At 39.5% G+C, this 18,623-nt stretch overlaps 1 protein-coding gene across 1 annotated transcript in view; it reads left to right on the top strand.

The window, feature by feature from the left end:
* Positions 1–18,259, top strand: part of cttnbp2 (cortactin binding protein 2) — a 75,371-nt gene extending 57,112 nt beyond the window's left edge. The window contains exons 7-22 of the mRNA XM_088340415.1: positions 1,126–1,276; positions 2,138–2,456; positions 3,779–4,054; positions 4,141–4,236; positions 5,445–5,524; positions 5,702–5,788; positions 6,322–6,421; positions 6,491–6,646; positions 7,522–7,694; positions 7,767–7,945; positions 9,447–9,646; positions 10,735–10,896; positions 11,060–11,111; positions 13,598–13,697; positions 15,403–15,513; positions 16,774–18,259. Of these exons, the coding sequence (XP_088196541.1) occupies positions 1,126–1,276; positions 2,138–2,456; positions 3,779–4,054; positions 4,141–4,236; positions 5,445–5,524; positions 5,702–5,788; positions 6,322–6,421; positions 6,491–6,646; positions 7,522–7,694; positions 7,767–7,945; positions 9,447–9,646; positions 10,735–10,896; positions 11,060–11,111; positions 13,598–13,697; positions 15,403–15,513; positions 16,774–16,956 (2,425 nt within the window). The 3' untranslated portion in view covers positions 16,957–18,259. The remainder of the gene's footprint in view (positions 1–1,125; positions 1,277–2,137; positions 2,457–3,778; positions 4,055–4,140; positions 4,237–5,444; positions 5,525–5,701; positions 5,789–6,321; positions 6,422–6,490; positions 6,647–7,521; positions 7,695–7,766; positions 7,946–9,446; positions 9,647–10,734; positions 10,897–11,059; positions 11,112–13,597; positions 13,698–15,402; positions 15,514–16,773) is intronic.
* Positions 18,260–18,623: the final 364 nt, after the last annotated feature.

Raw genomic sequence — 18,623 nt, 5'->3', positions numbered from 1 at the left:
AAAAAAAACAAAGAATAAAGGAAACAATAAAAACATTTATTTAACTTTTAACTTTTACTGTAATATAAAACTTTAAAAAAAAAATGTCCCCATTTTGCTGGCCCAATGTTTCTTATCTCGGTAGCTTTGGAAACTTTTTTTCCGTGAAAAGTAAGTTTAGCCAATTTAAGGTAGCGTATTTGTAGTTGTATTACGTTTCTCACTTGTTTTCCTCATTAAAAAATCTAAGAAAATTATTTTTAGAGTATAATGATGTGACATGGTTGATAACAGATGAATTATTTTCAAGTATATTTTTTTATTTTTTGTTTAAAAATATATATTTTATACGACATAGACAAAGTATATTTTCTCATTTTAGTGAAAATGATTTTATCATTTTGAAGTTTGGAATCAAAAAAGATTTTCTAATTTAACTAAAATATGGTCTTAAATCAGTAATACTTATGTTATTTTATGATTTTTTTAAACATTAAAATGATCTTGTCAGTGTACAAAAATATATAGTATACATTTGTATTACTTTAAAATTTGGACTTAAGAGGATGTATGTTCTAATTTAAATAGAACTATTTTTGCATTTATTTTATATTAATTTTATGATTGATTTTAAAACATTTTCAATAAAATAATAAATTAAATTTTATTAATTTATGAAAGTATACATACAGTACATATATTTAAAATGGGCAAAATGATCTACCTTTGGGACATTAATTTATTTCAAATATTTTACTTAATGTTTTATTTTAACTTTTTTTAATACAATAGAACAAAGTTCTTATTTCTAATAAATAAGGACAAAGTGTATTCTCTGATACAACTAAAAATATTTTTTATATTCCTTATCATTTGACTTATTTCATGATTTATTTTAAAATATTTTCAATAAGAAAACAAAGTATGTTTTAAGTACAAAAATATAAACAGTAAATTGAAAGTGAGTAAATCTATCTGTCAGTGTACCTTGCTCAATTAATACCTTACTTGTTTTCATACATTTTCCTCAATTTTGACACCTCTCCTGAATAAATGATCACCACTTCTAAGACATGTGCTATTCATTGTATATTATCAAGACATAATAAATCCAAAATTTGAAACTAACATAAGCATTCCATCCAGATGTGTGGAAGTTCTGCTTGCTGCGGGCGCCGTAGTGGACGCGGCTGCGGACGACGGCCAGACTCCCCTCTTCCTGGCCAGCGGGGCAGGCAGAAAACATTGCGTCCACATTCTGCTTTGCTCCGGCGCCGATCGATCCCATACGGCCACGGTATATAAGCCCCTCCCTCATATACGTAGTCTTAAAATGCAACTGTTATTTCTCTTCTTTAAACAATTTCTATCTACTGTAGATGCCTCAATTAACACATCTTTGCATAAAGAGATTGATTCTCACCCGAGGGGTTGCCATGACAACGCTAAGTGGCCCACTGGCTGCCCTGGATGTGATTCACTTATTCCGGAGTGCTTTGTTTTTTGCTGCACTTGTAATGCTTTCCCCTGAGATGCTGTAAAACATGGATCAGGAACCTTTTTGACTCAAAAGAGCCATGGAAGAGAAGCATTTTGATTTTTGTTGTTGTTGAGAGCCACACCATATAATTGAAGACAAAATTTAACCAACCTACCAAACCCCGCCTTGCCGACTGCTTGTGGCTGCCATCCTTTATCGCTGATTGCATTTTGTTGCAAGTAGGGACCGGCAGTGCGCTATTTTGTCAGGCCCTGCTATTTTTTTGTGCCTTTATTACCTCTTAAAATGATCTGCTCTTCTCTATTATAATCAATCATCCCTGATGATCGCATATTGCTGCGAGTAGGGGTGTCCGAGCACATCTTTGTCAGGGTTGGCAGCTCCTTTTTCCTTTCTGTCCACCAGAAAACTGCACTTATGTGCCCAGCATCCATTATCCCCAATCGGACATTTCTGTGAGCGGGGACAGGCAGAGCACATTTTTTTGGGGGCCCGCCGACTCTTTTTGCTGCTGTTCTGTCCACCATTATTAAATGTTTTTGCTATATAACCCACACATAATTCAAGGGTTATTCAGTCTTATAAGAACATACATGTTTGTAATTAAAAAAAAATAAAATAAACCGACTGATCGATGTGCTGTGATCCTCCATACAGGACGGCTGCACATGTCTGCACGCGGCAGTGCGATCAGGGCACCTAGAGACGCTGTGTCTTCTCCTCTGCCACCCCGGGGCCGGAGACACCGCCGTAACCCATCGACCTAATGTCACCTCCACTTTGCCGGCCACCTTGCTCAACCAGGCCAACGCAGATGGCTGGACGGCCGCTCACATGGCTGCCGCTTTAGGCCTGAAGGATTGTCTGGAGGTGCTGTGTAGCCATCGTGAACAAGACATCGAGAGGAGGGATAAATGTAATCGCACCATTCATGACGTTGCTACAGATGACTGCAAAGATCTACTGGAAAATCTCAGTAAGTGTGTGTGTGTGGGTGTGTGTGTGTTTGTGTTTGTGTGGACTAAGACAGAGTATTATGGACAATTAATTGAACTTTGATTAAAAACGTCAAAAACAATGAGTCTATATCAGGGGTGCTCATTACGCCGATCATGATCTACCGGGGCAATCATGGTTAAGTGTATTCAGTGCTTTTGTTGGGTCACACTTACCGTTATTTAAATTAAGTCACTCTCTTGACACGCTTTTCATTCTGACCATTGTATTTCATTTTGATCATATGTATTTGATTTATTCAGGCATGAATTCAGAAACATCATTAACCTTAATTTACACGAGTTGGGACGTTTTTTTTAATGCTACATTAATCTTCAGACCATTCAAAAATTATTATAATTCTGCCTATTTTTGCTGTAATGAGATCCAGGGTTCGTACAGGGGCTTGAAATCCTTAAAATGCTTGTATTTTAACGTTGCACTTTTCTAGGTTCGAAAAATGCTTGAAATTTGGGTAAAGTGCTCGTAAAGGGTTGAAATAGTTGCCATATTTCTCGGCAGGCTGACTCAACAGACCACGGATTAAATAAAGAAAAATGAATCAGGTCTGCTTAAAAATGACTGATACGCCTGCTCTGATTGCTCAGCTTTGCCGTTGCATTTCTTGTTCCTTCGTGTCTAACTTTAGATGGCATTATTTGGTATGGCTTTGTCATGTGAAGAGTCATTACCCCCAATATTTTGCACCCAAGAGGACGCAGGTGCAGAGAACAAGATGCCGTGTACTGGGGAAATTGGCTTTGAAAGTGCTTTATAAATGCTTGAATTTGGCCACCAAACCCTGCAGATCATTTTATCAGTAGCTTACATGCTGAAAAGCGCCACTGTTCTGGGTGATCACTAGGAAAAAATATTTCACAGAACATAAACCAACCTGAAATATGGTTTCGCTCTTAAAATTAATAGATTTATTCATAAATTGTTACTGTATTTAGTAGTATCATTTCATTATAATTATGTACTTATAATTTTATTTATTGTGATTTCTGGTCTATGAGGATGGATTTTAGGGCACACTTTAAATCTAAGGTGTTTTTATTGTTATCTTTTGATATGTCCTATAGTCCGGGAAATATGGTATTTCAAATGAAACTCAAATTCCAACCCTCGATTTCACTATTTAGCAAGTTTTAAAATGATCACCTAATCAAACGAATTCGATGGGTTGCCAAGTTTAAGTTTCTACTTTTATCTAATTAAACATATTTACTGTGTCACCATTTTGACGTTGAATTGAATCTAAAACCGATTTTGATGCTTTGGGTGGCGATTTCTCTGCAGATCAGTACAGCGTGGTGGTTCGACTCCAGTATTCAGATGGTGTCAGAACCGATCTCTGTACTTTTTCCATGGATGATGACGATTCTAACAAGCACCCGACGAGCGAGCTTCAGTCAGTGCTGTGCAGACTGTCCGTAGATCGCTCCATGCGCTGGTCTCAGCTGAGCGCCGCTATCGGTCAGGCCTTCAGCACACATTTGCACATACTGTGTGGTGAGGATGCACAGCATCCCCCGCTGGGCCTCACAACCGACAGCATCGCCTCCGTTCTCATTGGTCAGAATCCGAGAGTGACTTTTCAGTTTGACGTGCACATCTTTACCTCTTCTTTATCTCCTTAATGAATGTTATTGTTGTTGCAGGAGGGCATGAGTGGCGGCCTGGTCAGGAACTTCCTGTCTCACCTTGGGATTTAGTGCGAAAACCTCTTGGGCAAGTCGCCATTGTTCGATTGAAAGGTACAATTATTATTTTTTTAAATAACATCTTATATGATACAATATTGCCTTGATTTCCACGGTTAATCCGTTCGATAACCACCGGTATTTAGTGAATTTCCATATTAATATGTACCATTGAGAATCACAAAGAATCTGTTAATCAATGCACTGTATTTATAGCCACCTTTTTTTCCATTTAGTCAAGTCAGGTTTATTTGTGACGCCCTTTATCACAAAGAGTCTCAAAGGGCTGCACAGACCGTAGATTATTGCAATCTAAAACCTACATGAGGGCAAGGAAAAACTCAAAAACCTCAACATGAGGAAAATGAAGAAACCGCACATGAGGTAATCCCCCTTCCAGGATGAGCAGGCTGCAATGGATGTTTCAATAAAAAATAATACACATACATGAAATATAGGTAAGTCATAAGCTATAGAATAGAAGTGTGTTTTAAGCCTAGTAAATAAGGCCTTTTCATAATATTTTGTTCTCAGCATATAGTTATATAGTATTTTCCTAGGTAACACACACAAAACAGGATGTCTTAACATGTGCAAGGAGCCATTTAGCAGTCTTTACACTAATTCCTAATATACAGGCATAGACTTCTAGATCTCATTAACCGGCATCAGCTCTGTGGAGCTGCAGTTTCCCCTCATCTGGCATTTTTCTATGCCGCACTGCACTGTGGAGCTTGTAATACAAAACTGAATGATACATGCAGACAGGCATTGTTGCTGGTTGCTCTGGGAAATTTCAGTTTTATTTTCTGCACCCACAGCAAAAATGGTGCAGTCGGATCCATCCATATAGACTGTAAGTCTATGCTTTTGGCAAGCCACTTACATCACTCCTTGTAAACACATTGGAAGCGGAAAAGGAGCACACTTTTGAAGCGCGTAAAAACCATAACTGTTAATTTTGGTGATCAATAAATACAAATATCCTTTAATTAATACCAAATGTTAAATGGGGAAACAGCGTCTATAATCTTTATAACGTCGCTCGTGCTTGCCCCCTGATAGAAATCCTTGCAGACAGCATGGATAGGGGGTTATTTGTATAAAACAGAATGTAGTTCTCTGAGAATTCGAAAGTCAAACCCTGGTATGTCGAGGGAACGCTGTACTCTTGGAAATGTAATTACATTTTATTTACCGTTATAATTGCCAAGGGACATATCATAAAACTGTGTGTATTTGCATTTTTTTATATACCTCAGGTCTTTCGGAGTTGTGCCTTGATGAGTTGGCTCTGGAGTCTCTTTTCCCGCTGCCGGTTTTGCTCAACTACGTTCGCTTGGTACGCACGCACTCACTCAAATAAAAAAAAGTGTGGGCGAGGAAAGTGCTCAGATCCAACACAGCAGATTTTAGAAGATATCATTATTAACTGCGTATCTACACGGCTAATAATAGTCTATATTTGCTCCATGAGATGACGTTGAACAGTAAAAATATGTAACGTGTTGTTTGACAGGTGGAACAATACGGGAGTGTCATCTTTCACGGCCTGGAGGACAGCTGTCAGGATTACGTCGCTGCTTTGTTGGCTCGTTGCATTAAGGTGAGATCATCATGACAATGAGGACCATTCTAGCAACTTTGTAGTGTTAATAATTAACATAGTCTTTGAAATTGATATCAACAATGATCTCAGTGCCTGATTGGGTACCTTTTTTTTTTAAAAGATTGAGTGACAACCATTTAGTGGTATCTTTGAGCCAAACAACTATGTCAAACTATAATTCACCATTTCTTTTTTTCCACTATTAGAGTTGTAATACGTCACAGTATTTAAAATCAAAACAAACATGCAACGCAGTATAAAAACAGCTTTGCTGCATGCCAAAGAGTGTCAAAATTAGGGCCTGTGTGGCCCACTAAATTTCAGTGGACCACAGCTTTTACTAAAATACTTATTTCTAAAAAATAAATAGTTTTAAACAAAAATCAAAGTGGTGCCTGCTTCCTTCAAATTTTCTCTTTGTGGCACTCGGAAGAAAATGTTTGGACACATTTGCTGTATGCATCTTACCATGTGTGATATGTCTCAAGTTTCCATGACAACATCCCTTCTTCCTCTCTCCCTTATGTCAGTCCAAGCAGGAGGCGGGCGGTCAGACTTGCGAAGTGGTGAAGGTGGACGTGCAGAAAAACCTGACCAAGGACCACCTACTGGACACTCTCGTCTCCTGTGGTGAGATCACGATCATCATCATCATAATCATCACCTCTTCTTCATCAGCGTCTCCTTCCTTCAACGCAGGCTTCCTGGTGCCTTCTTCAGCACGCAATCGTGGCGTCTGCATGGTTCTGCTGCTGCAGGGTCTAGAGAAGGCGGCATCACTTTCAGCGCTGCTTGGCGATTTGTGCTACAGTTTGGACAATAGGAATTCTGTCGCCCCCCTGCTGCTCAACACTGGTAAGTGCATCAATGTAGGGCGTCTTACTGAAAAAGAAGAATAATTTACTTTTATTGTCATTCTTTGCAACCATGCACACAGAAGGAAATGTCGATACACCTGACCCGTACATTTAAACTGTAGCGAGCCGATGCAACCGCAGCCAAACAGGGCGCAGCCATTTTAGACCCAACTGCTGTGTTGGGAGTCATTAGGTGACCAAACCCACAAATTCCAACCCTTACTGTCAAACGTCAAGCTGGGAGGCAATGAGTACCAATGTTGTAAGTCTTAGGTATGACTCGGCCGAGGCTTGAACCAGCGACCTCCCAGTCTCGGAGCGGGCGCCCTACTATCTAGGCTACAGTAATGAGTTATAGTTACTAGTTGAATGAATGAAATTTTTGTTTCTAACATGACAAAAGCGAAAAAAAAAAAAACAGCAAATCGGGAAAACATACATGTTCGAAGGGAGTAGGAAGGAGCATATGCTTATTTAATCCTACCCAGAGACTTTCAAAGTGTCATTCATAATACAAGCATAACGGCCCGGTGCTTGGTGTTGTCGGGCATTCTAAATACGCTAGAGCTTCAGAGCTGCACGTACACAAAAGCAGATGTTCCTTGAATTTTTTGCTATTTATTTGTGGTGCATTGACACAAAACCTAGTTAAAGACACTCCCGGAGGCCTTAAGTATAACTGTGTAAATTTTCACGAAAAAAGATTCAGCTGTTCGCATGCGCGCACGCACGCACACACAAATCGTCATTTATGAATAAATGTAAATTAGACTAGATTCAGATTATAAATGGCAAGCCTTTTGATAAATCGTTTAATTTTTAAAAGCGGCAGTATTATTTATTTCCTGAAAGTCAATCGTTACCTCTCTCCAGGCCCACATCAATTCTGTCAGCGCAGCTTCTTGATTGGCTCCCTATCCAAGCCCCGCCTCCAAGGCTCAGAGCTTCGCCTACAGCAGCATTTCCGCTGGCTGCGTCTCCGCTGGGATCAGGAGCCTCTGCACGGCCTGCTATCTCGACACCTGCGCAGAAAAGTTCTCATCCAGGTCTACACCTCACCTGTCCGGAATCTGGTTCCAGTCCGCTTAGTGACATGGTCCTCATGTGTTGTCCTCCAGACAGGAAGTGCGACTTGGTGCAGGGATGGCGTCGTGGAGAAGGCGGTGCTGTGGGTGGCTGAAGTGTGGAGGCAGCTCAATGCCTGCCTGGCACATCTTGGCACGCACGAAGCTTTAATGGGGCCCGTGCACTTCCTGGCCTGCCCCGTCCATGCCGATGACCCGCACGCCATCGTCAGGTACACTAATACAAGCCACAGAAATACCTCCAAATATGAGTTTAACGCGTTCCAGGATCTTGCTCGTATCCTGATTTAAAATACAGTGATACCTCTTTGTATGAGCACCTCTGAACAAGAGAATTTCTGTATACAATTTTATCTGCAACAAAAATCTTGCTCGCGTGACGCTTGAAATATTTATTGTCACAAGTTGGAAGGTATTATTTTTTTCTGTTGATGATATGGGGAAGAATAGTCTGTGGTTTGCAATAATCTGTGGTCTGTGCAGCCCTTTGAGACTCTTTGTGATTAAGGGCGTCATAAATAAACATGACTTGACAAGCCACATATGTTTTGGAGAGTACAGGTTGCAAATCTGACCAGTAGGGGGAGCGTGTCGCCTGTGAATGGTGTGCTTAGTAACGACTTCTTCAGCCATTTCACAAGCAAGACACGACTCTTGTCTATTCTTCACCCTAAAATAAAAACAGGTTCGTGTAATGTTTAAAACAACTACAATTTATCACAAGGAATGTGGGGTATTTTTGGAATGTGTAAATTGGATTTTTCTTTGGAAAATTGTGAGGCAAACTGAGGGGCGAAACAAGCATATTTACATTTTCTTGTAATAAACAAAATGGTGGTCTGGCGACCATTTTGTGACTACTTCAATGGCTCTAGGGCATTTATTTTGTGTATTTTTAGAAGCGAATTTAGTGTAAAGTGTGATATAAGATGTCATCTTATTTTTTCTTCACTCTCAAATGAAAACAGATAAAACTAAATTCTGGATACCGGCTGTTCCATGTGAGGACTGTAAAACTCGCTATGCGGAGGAAAATCTAGTTCAAGAGCAATTGCATGGGCTACCACTAGAATCAGCTTGTGCAGTTTCCACAAGCAAACTACGACTGCCCAAGAAATTAAAAATTGTGCAGAACAAATGTTTTTATGCCTTTGTTCATCTAAAGTTAAATTAACTTTAATTTTAACTGTACAGTAGGTCCTCACGTATCAACAGTCACTTTATCTCACCTCCACTAGTTGCGTCCCTTATTGATAATTATAAATCCTACTTACTAAGTGAAAATAAACCTTACAAACACAATGCGGCACCTATTTACTCACAGCAAGACAGACTAGCAACCCCTGACCCCGTTCGCCCGCAGCATATGCACACATTCGTTATAATAAGCTAGCATTTTATTTCTCTAATATAATATTTATTTTATTACTGTATTTCTTTGTTTAATTACTGTTTCTGTGTGTTTTTAGTGATCAGAAAAATTTGTTTCATAGCTAATCACTTGCTTTTAGGACAGGAGCGGACCAATTCGTTTTTAATTATTTCATAACGGGAAAATTTGCACATTACTCGAGCAATTTGAGCTACGAGCGCCATCCTGAAACAAATTAAGCTTGTAAGAAGAGGTCATTTGTACTTGTGTAATGACCATAAAGATCATTCATTCATTTAAAAACAAAAACATAGTTTTCACTATAATGGCGCCATCTACAGGTGGTTGTCCCGGCTGTGGAGCTCTGTGGTGGTTCCTCGTGTGGAGAATGCAATCGTCTCCCGGGTGACGGCCTGCCGCTCCTCCTCGTCGTTGCCGGGAAGTGTTGTTCTGAGCGACGGCCAGCAGGCGGTGCTAAAGGCCGCTCTTAGCATCCTGGTCAACAAGGCCATCCTGCGCGGATGCCCCTTCCCTCGCCACGGTCAGACTTGCATTCAACATCGTTATTATCACTGTAAATTCCAGAATACAATCCACTACTTTTTTCTACAATTTATACACTGCGGCTTACAATATTATGCCGCTCATTCTGATGAACTAGAACTGTTGCAAACCAGGCAATCAGACTGTTTTATTAAAAAAAAGTGGGTGTTTATGGGATGGGATTTCTGCCCAAGTCCTCTGAGTGTCAAAGTGAAGAAATTCAATGAAGCACAGGTTAACAGCGGAAGTAACTATGACTCCTTTTGGTAGCCAAATGCCTCTAATTAGTGATGCATTCATGGTTGAACAAGATTCCCAAGGGAACAGGATCGGAAATTTCTTGCTCAAAAAAGTAACACACTGTCCTGTGATTAAACACTCTTTTGCGGACTGTTTCAACTGTCAATCAACTATTGCAAATGTCAATCTTAATTAAATTTGCATTTACATATACGCAGGAGTGCGACCAAAAAATCTCAAAACAAAACTCAATGTACTGTATCGACTAAAATTTAGAAGACTGTAGAATCACAATAGCCTGTATACATGTTTGAGCTTAAGCTATCCCATCCATTGCGCACATGACAAGAGGACACAGAGTATTGCTACTATTACATTAAAAACACATAAATAAATGCTAAACCTGCATTAAAAACGAAAATTATGCATGTAATTACAGTTCTATGTGTCCTCTGATTCTAGTCTGGCACTGTGAAAGGACATGAGGAGTGTGAAATAAGTGAGTGGGTAAAATTACACTACATTAAATGTTTTTTTACTCACCCGGTGAAGCGGAAGATTGAGCCCCACAAAAACTCTTTGTTGTGGTTCCATGAGCTGCGGCTGGTATGAGTTTTGGGATTAAATATTCTAATACAAATGTACGCTATATATCAAACTACTTTTTCTTTCGAAAGTAAGAAATGGACGCAAACAAGTTCATTTTTCAGCTGCAGGCTTTAAATCCAGTTCAGTTCATATGAAGACAAAATTGAGTTTCCTTCTTAAATATGCGGACTTTTAATCACGTGAGCTTTGTAGTCCCGAATCGATGGACAATTATTTACAATTTTTTTTTCTTCTCAGAGGTTGAATTCGGGGGCGGAGTCGGTCCTCTGACTGCCATTGGCTCTTTAAAAGGAAGCGGCAATGGTGGGAGGAGGTGTCGGGACAAGCTGAGGAGATCCAATACCAGCCCTCGAAAGAAAAGAAACTCCGCCTCCAGCTGGACCGGCTCCTTGAGACAAGGTATTATCATCCGCCCAACAACTTTCGCTCGTAGAATTTGAACCTTCTTTTGTTCGTCTTTTTCATAATGCTTTCATTTAACTTATTGTATTCACCACTTGTGGATTTATTTCTCCTCAATACAAAAGTAGGATCACAATTAAGCGCTCGTTTATTTTTCCAGGCTCTGTATCGTCTACGGATGTCAGGTGCACCACAAATGGGAAAATCCACAGGTGTGTATTTACTAGAGGTTGACAGATTATCCGCACAGACATTTTGAAAACTGACGGATATCGGTATAAGGTTTTTTATTAAGTCAATTGGCAGACATGAACTTTGCTTTGAAGCAGAGTTATTCTCTCGCTCGCTCCTCGTTAGCTGTTTACATTAGTTCATCAATCTGGCTTTAAAATAAGGAGTGCCCACACTTATCAATTTGTCCCTACTGTTGAAAATTCCAATTACTTTTTGCATCAAGTTAATTTAAGTCATGTTGATTGTATTGACATGTTTATGTATTTATTTTATATTTAAAAAAATCAGGGCGCTATTTAAGTTTTCGTGTAACTTTATTCGAGTTTCTTTCCTGCACTGTGAGTTTTTGGTTTAAGTTAAACATTAGTCATGTTAGTAGTGTTGAATTTCTAACTTATTTACTATAAAATCAGAGTTTTTATTATTATTATTTTTATTTTAAAAATATGTTCTTTTTGCATTATTAAAAAATTCTTACACCATTTTTTAAGCTTTTGTAGCAACGGATTATCAGCTCCAAATATCAATTATTAGCCACCTTTTAATACTAATAATCACAGGGATGTGATTTTTCCGACTATAGTCGGAATTCCGACTTTTTCACTTTCACTTTTTCACTTGCGTAGCAAACAAATTAAAAATCCGACTGTCTCACTCATACCTTTATTGCTCTGGCGCACCCTGGCGGCCGTTAGAAAAATTGGCCGCATTGTTGCACAAACTGCAGGGACTGAACTGTATTTGAACTGACCTTGCAGTATTTATAAAAAAAATCAGTTATGTGGGCAAATTATTTTGTTATTTAATTCTTCTAAAGATTTTACTCAAACGATAAATTTAAGCGTGGTTTTGGACAAGTAAATTGCTTAAAACCCAGGAGCTTCGGGGGGGGTCGCCCCCCCTGCGCCCCCTCACCGGGCTATGCCTTGGACCCCCTGGGGGGGCTGCGGCCCCCAAACCCCCAGCTAGGTTTCAGACTTTTTCTCCTCACGTCAATCACATCCCTGTAATCAGTATCGGCCCTGAAAAACCCATATCGGTCAATTCCTAGTATATACTATACTTGTTACTGCCAAATACTAATGAATGCAATACTTATTGGTCATATCTGTGTTTTTCTGTCGCTACATCAGAGTCAACATGGTAATAACATATTAGTAAAAAATAGAAAACATTCTGTATTTTCATGACCGTAAGGCGCACATAAAATCTCTGATTTTTTCCAAATTGTGCAGTGCGCCTTGTGTGTGGTGTAAAGTGGCGGACGTAGCTGAGGACACTATGAGGCTCCAAAGCATATGTGCCAAACTCTCTGCCCGCAGGCCACATCCAGCCCGGCGTACAATTATATCTGTGAAATCATTTCATACTCCTGTAATATAATGGCCCGGCTCTATGAAGCGCTGAGAACTCTCAAACTACAGATCCCACAATGCAGCACTTCTGCTGCCGCCACAAGACTTCCCGAAAATGTCCCCGCATCAGTCGAGTTAGTTGTAGACAGATGAGCGCAGCCACTTTTAGAACTATCTCCAGACGCTGCCGTACTCACGAACAAGATCCGGACGAGCGTTCGTAAGTTGAATTTGTTTGTAAGTTGCTTCAGTGCTATATTTTGTATGTTTAAGGTTTGTATAAGTATGTTTAAGGGTTGTTTAAGTAACCTGTATTGTATTGTACCAAAAAATAAACATTTCATAAAATAATATGCTCTATAAAGATAAATAAAGTTGAGTTTAACTTACTTTTGGAAGACAAGCTTCAAGAGGTCCTCCTATGTGTTAGAGAGTGGCCAAAAAAAAGCAATCCACTTTCATTTCAAAAGAAAACGACACACCTCTTCTTTATACTTTACACCAATCATATTGAATGGATGCACAAGATATTAAACAATAAAAGTTCTTGGCGCGCTTGAGATACAGTACAATATGTTTACACACAAACTGGGAAGAGGAAGACGGATTTTTTCTTCGGGGCTGGATGCTGGGTAAACTCTCACAGCGCCACCACATTCCAGTAGCAGCAGAAAGAAGCACTACAGTATCTACTGTTTCTCGTAACTCGAATGGTCGTAAGTAGGGGAGCGTCTGTACTGACAAACTATACATAGGCCAGTAGAAAAACAAGACAAGTGCATTAATAATGAGTCTTTAATGTCAGGAAGCGAAGACGTAACGCACACTTGGATGCTTGTCTGGGTTATAAGGCGGCTGCAACAGAGGGCGCCCTATCCTGTGGTACGCCCTGTGTATGTGTTGAATACAGAAATACAACCAGCCACGGAGATTCCACCTTTTAACAGGGTCTGTCCTATGGTTATGAAAATACAGTAATTGTTATTCCAGAAATGCATGTAAAACTAGTAGCTGTTAGGTTGTTAACCCCTGCGCAATATGCTAACTATGGTTTCATATAACATCCACAAGATCTCTTCAAGTTTAACCTGCTTTTTCTTTCTGTTCAGGGAGTCGACGGGTTTGTCGATGTTCTCGGACGAGGAGACAGACCTGATCCAAGAGCTTCAGTCGTTGTGCTCCAGCAAGTCTGAACCAGACATCAGACAGGTCCGGTTTGCATTACAAACTCCTTTCACATGTTATTATTTCTTAGTATTTGATTGTTGCAGCCACCAGACGGCAATAGAGGACATTTTGGATGATTTTTTGGTGTAAGGTAATCTGTCCGAGTATTTTATTTTATTTTTTTTGCAAGGTTGCATTCTTAAAAGGAGCCGCAATAGTCTAAATCAGCGAAGTTGAAACCTTAGTTATTTCCCCGCTGGTGTCAGCAGCTACTCTAGACGCGCTTCGGCTCTTCCCAAGGATTTCTCCAGCTGCCTGTCGAAACCCCTGTGTCGATGCGAGCCACCCAGCAGCTGGCTTAGAACTAGTGCTGACCAGCTGAGGAAACAAAGTATGGCAAGGGCCTGCGGCGATAGTTTCTCTCATTTGATTTCTGCTGAGTGCTCTGAATGTCATAGTGAAGAAATTCAATAAAGCGCGGGATAAACTTCAGGACTAACTGAATGGTTGCTTATCAGAATGCAAAGTACACTGCGATGAAAATATGCAAAGCACCGAAACCGGGAAAAGTAAACCGCGAAACGGCTCAATGTGTCAATGTTTGCTCTACTGGCAAATAAGACAACATAGCAGCAAAATGCCACACCAACATGGCAGCGACTACTAAGTATGAATTTTGCTACGTAAAAGAAATACCAATTTCTCGACCTATAAATATATGTATATATACAGTATACCAGAGCCATGCCCCCCTAGGGGTAGGTGGTTAGAGTCTTTTTCTGACTCTTTCTGGGAAATTATACAGAGGAGGGGATTCCCAGCCCCCTCGCCCAACCCAACTGATGTGTTGGGAGTCCAAACCCCCCAATTCCAACTCCTAATGCCGAGCGCCAAGCAGGGAGGCAACGGGTACCAAAGTTTAAGTCTCAGGTATGACTCGGCCGAGGCTTGAACCAGCGACCTCCCAGTCTCAGGGCGGGCGCCCTACCCTAAGGCCACCGACTAACCTATAAATATCTATATAAATTGAAATTGGTATGATAGTTCATGCATTTTTGCCCATTATTCAAAAAAAATTTTTTTTAACTAAATGAAGGTACTAAATATAACACACTGCCCCTTTAAACCAAGTAAGAGTGTTCTTTTACCATAATTTATGTTAAATGTTGTATATTGTCTTGTCCATCAGTTATTCAATTGCTTATGTTTTAAATTAATTTCGACTAGTCTGTAATCTCTTCAGTCCTTTGAGACTTTTTGTGATTAAGGGGTTTACAATAAAACATGACTTGACTTGACCAATGTGGTGCCCACATTTCTGAGAACAGCTCACCACTTATAGGTCATTTTGATTTTCTAGGAAATGAAATATGTAACTGGCATGAGAAACCAATGACACGATTGGTGTCTTCAAACCTATTTCTATCTTACAATCGTTATGTGTGAATCTCTATGCACTTACACAAAGCAGATGTTGTAGTGGTTAACTGAGATGATTTTAAACCTACTTGTAATAATCACAAACTGGTCATAACATAGTAACAACATAGCGATGAGTTATTATTTTTAGAAATGCATATTGAACTGGTTTACCTTTGTGCTAAAAAGTAGCTCTCATTGGTGACCCCTGCTCTACATCCCAGAAACAATCTGAATCATCATGAATAAAATGTGTTTTCTTTTTTTTTAAGTTTTAGTCATTGAAAGTATCCAGTCGTATGAATGTTTTTGTTTTTGCCGCATCCAGACCTTGGCATCCAACCACGACGACATCCTCCTTTTTGCCTGCAGAAGACCCGCCCCAGCTCCGCCCACCTCGCCAGAGCAGGAAGTCGCCGTGGACCGATCAGCTCAGCCGGTAATAAAAGCAAAGAAATATCTCACGTTCATGGGCCAAATGGAAAAGGTGGAGCCAAACTGTTAGAAAGTCATCTTTTTTTATTTTATAACTATTTATTAGGAGATTTAAGGCGGGTTGTCTCAAACTTGCAGCCCGAGGGCCAATAATTTCATTAAACTTTGAGTGCATCTTGCAAGATATATGAACTATTGTATTACTGATTGAATTTATTTTCATATCAATTCTTAATTCTATATTTTTCATCTTATTTGTCTGTAGAAAATGTTCAAAAAGATATTAAATTACAGTGGAATATTTTCATCATAGCTTATCTTGAAAACCAATTCGGCCCAACCTCACCCAGACCCGAACTCCGGTCGCCTCCTGTAATACATTTTCCACACTATGAGGTGCACCGCATAATAACGCACAACCCCCCCAAAAATAGTCTTTTATCTTAAATACTATAAGGCACACGAAATTGAGACTCATTAAGAGCCAGCCAATAAGGATTACTGATTAAAATCGCAAAATATTGTTTGCCACGGGAATTGAACGCGAATTGCAACGGTGAAGGCGCTCACTCTTGACCATTAGACCAACAGTGGTACAGATGAAATATGAAAAGGCATGAGTGCTTATCTCATTATTACACTATCACACGTTATCACACATTTTTACTCACTGTGCCAGGAACACAAATTTGCATAGTGTATTCTGATAAGTCAGTCTTTCCACCTCTTCACCTGTGTGAAGATAACCTCTCAGTTTTATATTATATATCAGTATTTTGTTAAAAAAACCTTCTGTTTTATGTATTTTGCATCATTTTTGACACAGAGGTGAAAAAATGGAGAGACTGTTTAACCTATCAGAATACACTTTGCAAATCACTGTTTCTGGCACAGTAATAATGGTGTCATGATGAAATAAACGAATGCCTTTTCATACGTCATCTACACCACTGATGGTCTTGTGGTAAAGTGTGGACACCTTAACCGCCGGTTTGAATCCCGTTGCACACATTGTATTGCGATTTGGGCCAGCTATGATAATGGATTAATCAATCATTTGAATTACAACATAAAACCTTGTGTATATATATTCACTCTGTTTATTCATAAGGCTCACCGGATTATAAAGCACACTTTCAAATTTCTGGCCAATTTGGGTTTTTTAGGTGCACCTTATAGTCCAGAAAATACAGTAAATTGAGTTTCAAACCCCTGATTTAAGTTAGAAATGAAGACTCTTTTGTTATTGTCGCTGTTTGATAAGGTAACCGTCCAGATTAGCCAACGTCGCTCCATCCCAAGAAGTCGATCCCAACTTCCTGTGCCCAGCAGGGGGCAGCAGCAGCCTCGCATCGCCGCCGGCAACCACAACAGCAGCAGCAGAAGCAACAGCAGCAACCAACTATCACAAGAGCAACTTCGGCTCGGACAACGCAATCGCAAATAAGCCCCGCCCACTCAAGCGAGGGCCAATCGCATGCCCAAGTCCCAAGTCTGGGGAGGGTTTGTTTTAGGTGTTATTTTGAGCTACAAATTTTCATAAATGTCAGCAGAGAGGATGAATAAGTATTCTTTGCCTGTTGATGAATTAAGCCTGGCACACACAACATTCTTATCAGGTGTTTTTTTTATTATTTTAGCGTTATTGTTACGTATTTATTTTATCTTGCATGCTACGCTGTCCTCCTTTGGAACTGCTTTTCTTTCGCCTTAGACAATACAGCACCGTCTAGTGGTCAAATATTACACAATGTACTGTTAAGAAAATAGCATTCATTATACATGCTTTTCTTAGACACTTTTAAGAAATGTGTTCACTACAAGGTATTTTATATTGGTGTGATTAGCAAAAAACCCTTTTGTCATCCAACTTAAGTCAATTAATTTTGAGACCTTTTTTTAGATTTCAGGTCACTATTCACACACACACATACACCGATAGCAGCCATGCAAGGCAACTACCTGCTTATCGGAGGCATGTTTAGCAGTTTTTAAAAAAATATTTGGCATTTTCAAACGGGAAAAAAAATCCAAAATTCCTACATTTTAATTAATCATGAAGTACAAAAGAAATTTTGATGCCCTTCCCCACGTTATGTTTTTTTTTATTGTATCCAAAGATTTTGTGTGTACCCGGCTTAAGTGACTAGATGGCGAATCCAAAACTTTATCGGTATTTAATCGAAGCAATACTGTAAGTTCCTAAAAGGTGTATCTCCAGTGTGTATAATTATTATATAACGGTGTACACAGATGTCCTCCCCCCACCACTACCTTTGAACTCTTTGTACTACAAGTCGCACTCCCTCGTGTGTACTTTAGGGACCACGCTATTTTGCGGTAGAAGCAACTAGTCGCTCGTCGAACGGAAAAACCGACTTTGAGTTTTTCCTTTGAGTGTTTCGGATTTTCTCTTGGATACGAATCAGGGTTTTACGTGTAAATAAGAGTTTTAGCGTTAGCGTATTTGTACAGTCGACGACAAAAGTGTTTGAAAGTGGGTAATAGATGTGTTCTGTAAGCCATACTACTACTACAAGATTATTTTCTCTCATCAATCACTGTGTATGCATTTATTCTCAAGCGAAATGACTTTGATGTTTATAAATATACGGAGATATAAATATATGATGTATACATATGTACAGGAGAGACTTTAGTCCGTTTTGAAAGTGTACCATGGCTGTTTGCAGTTTTTAAGAAAAACAAGTTGTCTTTTAAGCACACAAATATTAAAATGGTAAAAAGTGGTGTGGTTTTCTAGTCTGGAATTACTTTGGAAAATGTTCTTTATTGAAAACGTTCATTGAAATGGACGAATAAAAATAGTTTCTGATGCGTCCACCAGAGGGCACTATGTATTCTTATTAGCCACTGAGGTTTCCATGTATGAGGGGGGGCGCTTACTGTATTTCACACTATAAAGTGAAAACGTCGTAAGTCGGGGACACAGTGTTTTAGGGTGAACTATATTTTATTCTGAGGTCCACATACTAAGGTAAAATTGGAGTATACAAAGGCTATCTTAAATTTTCAGGTTAGCTGTCATGAATTACCGATATACATCACCTTTGCCCGCTCCTTTGGCGTCAACTGCCTCGGACTCTGATTGGC

The sequence above is a fragment of the Urocampus carinirostris genome, chromosome 7 (genome assembly GCF_059441175.1).
Source record: "Urocampus carinirostris isolate Australia breed hairy pipefish chromosome 7, RoL_Ucar_1.0, whole genome shotgun sequence".
NCBI lineage: Eukaryota > Metazoa > Chordata > Actinopteri > Syngnathiformes > Syngnathidae > Urocampus > Urocampus carinirostris.
This window is presented reverse-complemented; position numbering and strand designations above follow the sequence as displayed.